The 9830-nt window shown below is 46.3% G+C and overlaps 1 protein-coding gene across 2 annotated transcripts in view; it reads left to right on the plus strand.

The window, feature by feature from the left end:
* The window catches only part of LOC145553115 (uncharacterized), a 5756-nt gene extending 1782 nt beyond the window's left edge, over positions 1–3974 (plus strand). Inside the window, exons 2-3 of one of the 2 annotated variants that reach the window (XM_081611751.1) lie at positions 2120–2200; positions 3268–3974. In XM_081611751.1, coding sequence (XP_081467877.1) covers positions 2198–2200; positions 3268–3600 — 336 coding nt within the window. In that variant the 5' untranslated portion in view covers positions 2120–2197 and the 3' untranslated portion in view covers positions 3601–3974. Of the gene's footprint in view, positions 1–1231; positions 2201–3267 lie in introns of those variants that run through there. The other variant, XM_081611755.1, reaches the window with a different exon arrangement.
* The last annotated feature ends 5856 nt before the right edge of the window (positions 3975–9830 follow it).

Consider the following 9830-nt stretch of genomic DNA (forward strand, 5'->3'; position numbering starts at 1 on the left):
GGTTTTGTTCACAGAAAACAGTCGAGGAAAATTTTCAGATTGATTCTAGTTGGCAGCAGAAACGGCAGGAGGAGATGAAGAGCTGCAGAAGGCTGGATGAGGCCGACATGATGAAAACACCTGGACTGGAGACACGATGGTCACTGTGGTCAGGAGAAAGGACCAGAGACTGGCTCCAACCTTCAGTCTCTCTGGGAGGCCTGGAGAGGACAGACCTCTGTAGATTCATTATTCATTTTATTAACCACCTTTCCATCGATGAGGAGATGATGCATCATTTTACTTTACATTCCAAACATTTACCCAGAACAAATAAACAAATAATTTTACTAAACTGTGACCTCGAGGGATTTTCTTCTTGCAGATTTGCTCAGCTGAGTTATTGTCAGTTTTATGAGGCTGAATACATGACAGTAGGTTAGCGGCAGGAAACTCCAAGCCAAATGAGGGTAGAGATAATGTCAGGGCCGATGAATTTCTCCTGGAAGATGACTGATGGCAGTTTGATAGATGAAGTGATGTTGGAGGTGAAGATGATGAAGAAGTTGAGGATTTCCTGCCTCAAAGAGCCGAAGCACAAAGAGCAGTCGGATCTCCGGCATCTTTTCAAATGAAGGAGTTTTACTGAAACGATCCTCACAGGTTTATTTGTGCCGTAAACAAGATGTTGCTTTTGTGCAAAAAGCCCTTTAAAGTGTGCCGCTAAATGGGGAAACATGCAGAAAGAAACCATTTTTTAGCATCTTGTAGTTTTTATTCATCGTTCGCATTAATGTGTCCTGCGGTGTGGAAATGTGAAAACTCTTGTTGCGCATGTTCCCATGCCTGAAACTCTGAGGAAGAGCATGTTAGGTGAGGATCTCCTAATTTCTGCATGAGGAGCCGAGAGCCAGACGAGTCTCTGTTGGAGCAGAGAGTCTGACCCCAAACCAGAACCAGAACCAGCAGAACCAGACGAAAAGGACAAGAATCAGAACCAACATCCAGAACTTCAACGTCTGCAATGCTGCATATTGAGGAATTAATCTGATACAGAGCCAAGGTCATGATGCAATGCGAAACGATACATTATTAAGTTACGTTTTATACATCGGACCTATAAAATAACTTAATGAACAGAAATGATAGAAAAACAAAACCAGTTTTGTGAACTTTTTACTTTTTACAGAGTAAACAAAGAGCAAAAAATAATAATTTGAGAGCAAAACCAGAGACTACAACACAATACAAAGATCAAATCTCAAGAGAGAATCAGAAACTAAAGCATCAATATTACCACAGAAGATACCGATACAAATCTGGTATCAATATTATCAATATTTTGAATCTATCTGTCCAACTGTTCTTTATTATCTGCAAACTTTGATGAACTGAAGAAACGAAGGAAAGCAGATTGTGCTAAAACTAAACTTTACTGATGCTAACCTTGGATGCTAACCTTGGATGCTAACCTTGGATGCTAACCTTGGGTGCTAACCTTGGGTGCTAACCTACTTCCTATGATGATTGTGAGTTTTAAAGGCTGCTGAGTGATGCTTCATTCACTCACCTTAAGACACAGCCAGAGTCAGATTATCATGTCCTGAGGGCCTCCACTGAGGGTGCACTTACTTTCTGGAGTGTGCTTGTCTAATTGGCAGGACGCCGAATCCCCAGGGGGATGAAATCAGATTAGTAATGAAATCCTCTGGCAGGAGTCACACATCATCTGTTCAGGCAAATTGCGAAACGATTCCTTTGGCAGCGCTTCGACTTGATATCTCGACTGATTCAATCTTCTTTTGCCCAACTGACAAAGGCAGCAAAGCCTGGGGAGGGAAAGCGTCTGTAGCATTGTGCAGCGCTGAGTGTGAGGAAGATGGTTAAAGGCGGCGCAGGTAATTGTCTGCAGAATGTGTCGGCCTGTGGCTAAACGGGTCCATCAGCCAGGCGGACGATTGTTGTGCAGAACTATTGTTGTCCCGTTTCTCATTCCGCCTTCGACGCCGGAGTCTTCCCTCTGCATTTAACCGCAGAAATGGGAAGAGCCAAACTTATCTCCTATTCATCCACCTGACTGACTGCTTATGAATGCAAAAAATAAAAACAGTTTCAGCCTCACTCTGCCTCCCTCCTTCAGGAAACGAATAACTGGGCAGATAAAGCTGTGAGAGCAAACTGACTCACCCCAGAGCTTCCCTTGTTCTTTACTCCATCCATGGTTAGTAGATCTTTCTTTTTAATCATCAAACTAAATTACACATTTATTTGACTGTGAATTTGCCATAATTGAATTAAATTCAGTTTATTTGTATAGCACCATTTCACAACAAAGATCATCTCAAGTCACTTTACAAACATTCCAGTTTATTCTAGTTATCAGTCAGTTCATTATTCAAATGAGATTAAAAAGTTTCTGTCTGAGGAAACAGCAGAACATCTTTGACTTGCAGCGTTCTCTCCTCCTGACCAGCAGGGGGCGACAATCAGCTCATGAAAATCTCTCACTGAGCATGCAGCGACAGTGGAGAGGAAAAATCCTCCTTAAACAGAAAGAAACCTCCAGCAAAACCAGGACCTGGACCTGGACCAGGACCAGAACCAGAACCAGAACCTGGACCAGGACCAGAACCAGAACCAGAACCAGAACCTGGACCAGGAGCTGGACCAGAACCTGGACCAGGACCTGGACCAGGAGCTGGACCAGAACCAGGACCAGGACCTGAACCAGAACCAGGAGCTGGACCTGGACCTGGACCAGGAGCTGGACCAGAACCAGGAGCTGGACCTGGACCAGTAGCTGGACCCGAACCTGGACCAGGACCTGGTTCAGTACCAGAACCAGAACCAGGACCTGGTTCAGTACCAGCAGCCACAGCAGACTGGAGAGTTGAGAAAACAGCCGAGGCACAGAAGAAGCAGAATAACTGATCCATCGGTCATAATGAAAAATAACAAGTTATGGAAAACTGACAAATTATCTCAGCCAATCAGAACGCCCGACCAGATGTAGATGAAAAATAATGAGAAAAGATCCATAAATTACCAGTTTGAGAAATAATTATGCAAATTGGAGAGTAGTAGAAGAAGAAAGTGAGAAAGTGACTTTAGAGTCTGTTATTCATATTGATTATATTTTTATCTTTAACTTTATTGTTCCATGTGTGGGAACAATAAAGTTATTTCTGTTCTCTTCTGTGCTCCCCATCACCCTGGTCCGGCCCTGGTCCGGACCGGACCAGGGCTTTGGGTTCTCCTCCTCCATCAGGCCCCTGGGGTCCGGACCAGGGCTTCGGGTTCTCCTCCTCCATCAGGCCCCTGGGGTCCGGACCGGACCAGGGCTTCGGGTTCGGCTCCTCCATCAGGCCCCTGGGGTCCGGACTGGACCAGGGCTTCGGGTTCTGCTCCCCCGCCAGGCCCCTGGGGTTCGGACCGGACCAGGGCTTCGGGTTCGGCTCCTCCGTCAGGCCCCTGGGGTCCGGACCGGACCAGGGCTTCGGGTTCTCCTCCTCCATCAGGCCCCTGGGGTCCAGACCGGACCAGGGCTTCGGGTTCTCCTCCTCCAACAGGCCCCTGGGGTCCGGACCGGACCAGGGCTTCGGGTTCAGACAGGAAGTTTGAACCTGAAGTTCTGGTAAACGCTCCATGAGAGGAAATCAGTTTCCAAACAGTCGACGTTCCGGTCGGCTTTGAGGCCCAAACTCTCCTGGGATTTCACTTATAATGATATGGAAATAAATCTGGTAACATCCGGAACATTAAATCGGCTGAAACTGCAAATGTAAAGTTGTATTTTTTCCCGTCTTTAAAAACAGAGAAGCTTCATTTTTCTTGCATGTATTCCAAGATATTGATATTCAGCCAAAACGCAGCGTTGGTCTGAATTTTCAGGGCTTATCATAGACTGAATGCAAATGTCCTTCACGGTTCTTTGTGTGTGCATGGAGCAGTCAGCCATTACAGAAGTTCTCCCACTATTTACATAAGTCAAGGGAAGCCGCATGTAAAAGAATAAAAAATCTCTGGATTTAAAGTGTGAAGCCATTTTATTCTCATTGTGTGGATGGTGGACAGACTCTGCTGTTTTCTGGAGAAGCAAACATTTAGCAAACTGCGCTCTGCAGCGCCGACCTGCTGGAAAACGTATGAACAGTTTGTGTCCAGCTTGTGTGGGGTCTGCAGAGGAGTTGTAGTAATTTCATGCAAAGATTTAGTGAACAGAAATAAACACTTTACAGAAACATAAAATATAATTTTTATTGATCTAATGTCATATTTTACTTTAAAATCCTCTATAAGAATCAGCGAAATAACATGAAGTTTAGGCTTAAATATTTCACTCTATGAGTGAAAAACGTATTAAAACATATTGAACTTTTCCACGATGCTCTAAACTCCTGATCTGCACTCGTGCAGGGAGAGTCGGATCAGGTCTGTGGGTAAATTAACGCAGCGATAATCAGTATTTATGCTTCAAAAACCAGAGTCTGAACAGAACTGGGTCAGGAGGTTTGATTTATTGCCTGTTGGACTCCAGAGTTTCTGTGCGTCGGGTCGCTGACTGCAGGTTCGTCCAGAGACCAACCACCTGTGAAGCTCTGCTCTCACTCTGTGAAGAATCACTGTGGACACTTTAATGGACTTTCTTAGCAGGATTTTTAGTATTAATTTCACAGATGTGCAGCTGCAGGAGGATCTCATTTGTTCAGGACAAACATGGCTGCTGTGACTCTTTGACTCAGAGACGCTACAGAAAGTCCAGTTTGCTGCGAAGCTAATTGTCCCTGAAAGGCAGCAGGCTTTCATAGTTTTTTATGCCAAGTAATATTTCTCTCCCGTTCAACAGATTATGAGTTCACAGAGGAGCTGTGCCTGATGAGGCGTTAAAAATAAGTGCATTTGGGGGTTTTAAGACCCGTCGTCCATGTTGCACATGGATGAATGTAATGCCGTCATATCAGGACAAAAGTTGGACTTCAGGACTTTGTTAGCTCAGGCTGTTTTTTTTAGATATCACTGGATGGAGGGAAAGAGTGCAATCACCCTCCTGATTGGATTAGTGGACTCGGGACAGAGAAAGTGTCGCCCGGCTGATTGAGAGAAGCGGAAAGCGGGGCAGGACCTGCTGCTTCGGATCACATTAATTCTGCTTTAAGTGTTTCAGCCTGCAGCTTAGCTAACACGTCTTCCCGGGAACGCCATTAATACGGGATGTCTACTTGTTGCCTGGAACATCGCAGCGTGAAGGCCTGCTGCGGCTCTGCGGCTGATTAGTGGCAGCGTTCGCCGCCTCACAATGAGCTCCAGGCCGCAGCGCCGCTCCTCAGGCGCAGCTTTATTAAAACTCATTACTAGCTGTTATCTCGTTAGTGCGGCCTGCATGTACACAACGGCAGCACAGTCTGTCTGACTGCAGAGTTCAGCTCATGTCTGCTTTGTAAATAAATATTCAGCTTACAAACTAAATATTTGGCAAGTTAAATATTTAGTTTGGGACAAAATGTTTTGTTTGTAATCTATATATTTAGCCCCAAATGAAATATTTATCTAGCTTGTTAAAGATTTATCTTCGAAGTAAACATTTAGTTTGAAACTGTGACATTTATGAATGAAAGAATGACATGGTGAAAATATAAAAACACATTTTTTTTTCTCTTACAGCCTAAATTATTGATGTTAATATTTGACTGTGTAACTTCCCAGACGGTATAGTCAAAGCATCGGGTGAAGCTGCTGCTGAGCGTCATTTTGGTTCAACTGAATATCAACAAAAGCTCTGTGGGCTGTTCACTTTGCCACAGTGTGTGTGTGTGTGTGTATGTGTGTGTGTGTGTGTGTGTGTGTGTGTGCGTGTGTGTGTGTGTGTGTATGTGTGTGTGTGTGTGTGTGTGTGTGTGTGTGTGTGTGTGTGTGTGTGTGTGTGTGTGTGTGTGTGTGTGTGTGTGTGTGTGTGTGTGTGTGTGTGTGTGTGTGTGACGGGGTCCGAGCTCTGAAGAGGGATCAGTGTCTTCCTGACAGGACTCCCACTGATGCTGGACAGTACAAAGAGCCCAATCGGCCCAAATTGGACCTCAGGGAGTTCTGAGCCAATTAAGGGTGTGGCCGACCCGTCAGTCAAGAAGCTTCTGGAAACAGGAACAGAAACTGAAACTGGACGGGCCTGGAGGGAGCAGACAACAGAGGCTCACACTGACTCACCAGGTTTCTGCACAGCTACTCTTAGCCCAGCAGTTTGTCCTGAATGTAGCACAGATCGGAGCCAGACTCTGTGTTAGACCCAACTGGACCCAGACCCAACTGGACCCAGACCCAACTGGACCCATACCCAACCGGACCCAGCCCCAACTGGACCCAGACCCAACTGGACCCAGACCCAACTGGACCCAGACCCAACTGGAGTTCCTTTCCGAATGAGCTGTTTCGGGGTTTCTGTCACTTTTATGCAAATAAGCTGCTCTTGGCCACGCCCCCAAGCTCAATGTTCAAACTCGGTTTATACAGCTAACATACCTGCCAACAGAAGCACATCTCTGACCGTGAATACAGAGCATAGAGCGGTAAAACCAAACGCTTGTCTGTAAAAACTGAAGTGGGCGGAGCTCCCCTGGGGTTGCTAGGCAACGGGGCAGTGCATATCGATTGCGACCTAATAATGGAGAGGCTTTTGAAACGGCATGTTTTCCAAACCTGAGCTTATGGTTTTAGTGCTTGGACTAGAACAATACAGACACAAATGGAAATCTGGTTTATTTGGTTTTTATTAAACACTTAAAAAGTTAATCCTGTCCAAGAAGTCGGAGCCTTTTAGAAAACATCCTGAAGAACTGGACGTGACGCCACAGTCTTTAGAAAGTGCTGCTTGTTTCTGGACGGCCGGCGCTGAGAATCTGTGCATCAGCATGAACCGGATCTTAACCTGGATTAATTCCTCGGGCAGCCGTTCAATAGGCTCTGGGTTCAGTCAGAGGTGATCTATCCTGCTATTTTCTGGACTTTAAAAGAAAAACATCCATCTTTAGGCACTGACTGTTTGCCCTTTCTGCCCTCAGCTTCACCTTTTCTCCCTCCACTCATTAAATCCTTCCCTCTCATATCGGTTCCTCCCCATTTGCCCTCAACTGGCCTCTGGTATTTTCTTAACTCAAAAAGTCAAAAGTTCTCCCGTCTCTCTCCTCCTCATCTCTTCCTTTCTTCCTCTCGTTCTTTAATCTCCCTCTCCGCCTGTCTGCTGCATCCCTCCCCTCTCACAGGAGACACTTGCACCAGTTTTAATTCTTCTTGATCTCGCGGCCGACTCCCTCTAACTCTCTGGCAGATTTCTGTGCCTGCAGGACAGATTCTCGCAGTCACAACTTGGTTCTGTCACAGATTTTATTATTATTTATATTTTGGATACACTAAATGTAATATTTGTGATGCAATGAAACTTCTGTCCTCCAAATCGGCCATTGGTGCAAAATGATGGGAGTCTGGAGCCAAACACAACGAGTGGCACAACAATGCTGTTGGTATGATTGTCCGTTTGTCCGTCCATCCAGGGTTGGGTTGCAGGGACAGCAGTCCAACTGGAGAAGGCCAGACCTCCGTCTGGGCCCGGTACCCCAAACTCCTGAAGTACCACAGGACTCCCCAAGGGAACCGGTCAAATACCTTCAACGGTCAAGTCCACAAAACGCAAGTAAACTGGTTGGTCGGACCTCCAGGACCCCCAGGACTCTCCAGGACTCTTCAGGACTCACCAGGACCCCCAGGACTCTCCAGGACCTCCAGGACCCCCAGGACTCTCCAGGACTCACCAGGACCTCCAGGACTCTCCAGGACCTCCAGGACCCTCAGGACTCTCCAGGACTCTCCAAGACTCACCAGGACCCCCAGGACTCTCCAGGACTCACCAGGACTTCCAGGACTCTCCAGGACCTCCAGGACTCTCCAGGACTCTCTAGGAGTCTCCAGGACCCCCAGGACTCTCCAGGACTCTCCAGGACCCCCAAGGCTCTCCAGGACTCTCCAGGACCCCCAGAACTGTCCAGGACTCACCAGGACCTCCAGAACATCCAGGACTCTCCAGGACCCTCAGGACTCTCTAGGACCCCCAGGACTCTCCAGGACCCCCAGGACTCTGAAGGACTCTCCAGGACCCCCAGGACTCTCCAGGACCTTGCTGTGGATAGAACAGGTCCAGTGAGCCACAGCCAGAACAAAACCCACACTGGTTCTCCTGAATCCGAGGTCCGACTCTCCGGCGGATCCTTGTCTCTGTTCCTGACCCGACAGTCTGGAATATTCTTCCCGATGAGTTGCTCAAGGCTTTTGAAGTTAGAAGGTTTTGTCAGCTTCAGTGACCTGAATTTGACAGGAAAGCAGCTTATGAGAAAGTGAAAAGACATGCAGTGATCATCGGGCCGGGACTCAAACCCATGACGGCCGCAGTGAGGACTCAGGCCCCCATATTTGGGTCACATGCTTCACTCTGCACCACCGCCTCACCCTTGAAGACTGACTTAGGATATTTATATTTTCTTTACTTTTTTTTAATATGACTATTTTTTTAGCTTTTTACTTAGCGCCATTTGCGTTGTATTTTGTTTTGTAGATGTTCTTACTTTGTAAAGTACTTTGGTCAATGCGAGAAGTCCTGTTGGAACTTCTCGCAGGCTACTGACCAACAACAGCAGTCCTGATGGTGGACCAGAGTCTGTAGGACAGAATCAACGATTCTAACTATTTTTCAACGTTGACTTAACATCGTGTGCTATCTGGGTAGCTATTAGTAGCTATTGGTAGCAATCAGTAGTTCCCGGTAGCTATTAGTAGCTACTGGTAGCTATCAGTAGTTCCCGGTAGCTATTAGTAGCTATTGGTAGCTATCAGTAGTTCCTGGTAGCTATTAGTAGCTATTGGTAGCTATCAGTAGCTCCCGGTAGCTATTAGTAGCTACTGGTAGCTATCAGTAGTTCCTGGTAGCTATTAGTAGCTACTGGTAGCTATCAGTAGCTCCCGGTAGCTGTTAGTAGCTATTGGTAGCTAGTAGCTCCCGGTAGCTATTAGTAGCTACTGGTAGCTATCAGTAGTTCCTGGTAGCTATTAGTAGCTATTGGTAGCTATCAGTAGCTCCCGGTAGCTATTAGTAGCTATTGGTAGCTATCAGTAGCTCCCGGTAGCTATTAGTAGCTACTGGTAGCTATCAGTAGTTCCTGGTAGCTATTAGTAGCTATTGGTAGCTATCAGTAGCTCCCGGTAGCTATTAGTAGCTACTGGTAGCTATCAGTAGTTCCTGGTAGCTATTAGTAGCTACTGGTAGCTATCAGTAGCTCCCGGTAGCTGTTAGTAGCTATTGGTAGCTAGTAGCTCCCGGTAGCTATCAGCTCTAGGTCCTGCAGGCCACCAAGTCCTGACTCCTTCTTCAGCTTGGCAGCATCCCTCATTCTGTCCACCAGCAGGTTTGAGTGTTGATCTGATTTCATTGTTGTGACTTCATTAAACGAAGTCTCAGATTTTCACGTAACCACAGTAGAAAGAGATCAAGCTCAAATCGGGTGAGAGCTGATTCTGTGCAGAATGAACGTTTTCAGGACTTTTCTTGGGTTTCGGCTGATTTAAGTCACATTGTGCAATTAAAATGTTCATTTTATCCAGACCGAGATAAATATTGCACATTGAGCTGATTAAGGAACAGCCTCATCAGAGTATGTTCAATAATTAGAGGCGGTGGATGACTCTGACTCTCTTGAATTTGCTACACTGGTCACACTGACACAAACAGCTTCTGAAAACTGCTCTGCGGGTGCAGAAAGCCCATCAGACAGTCTCAAGTGAGACAATTATAAGTTCTATCTCAGAATTTGCCGCCT

This window comes from Poecilia reticulata, chromosome 1 (genome assembly GCF_904066995.2).
Source record: "Poecilia reticulata chromosome 1, P_reticulata-male-v2, whole genome shotgun sequence".
NCBI classification, from domain to species: domain Eukaryota; kingdom Metazoa; phylum Chordata; class Actinopteri; order Cyprinodontiformes; family Poeciliidae; genus Poecilia; species Poecilia reticulata.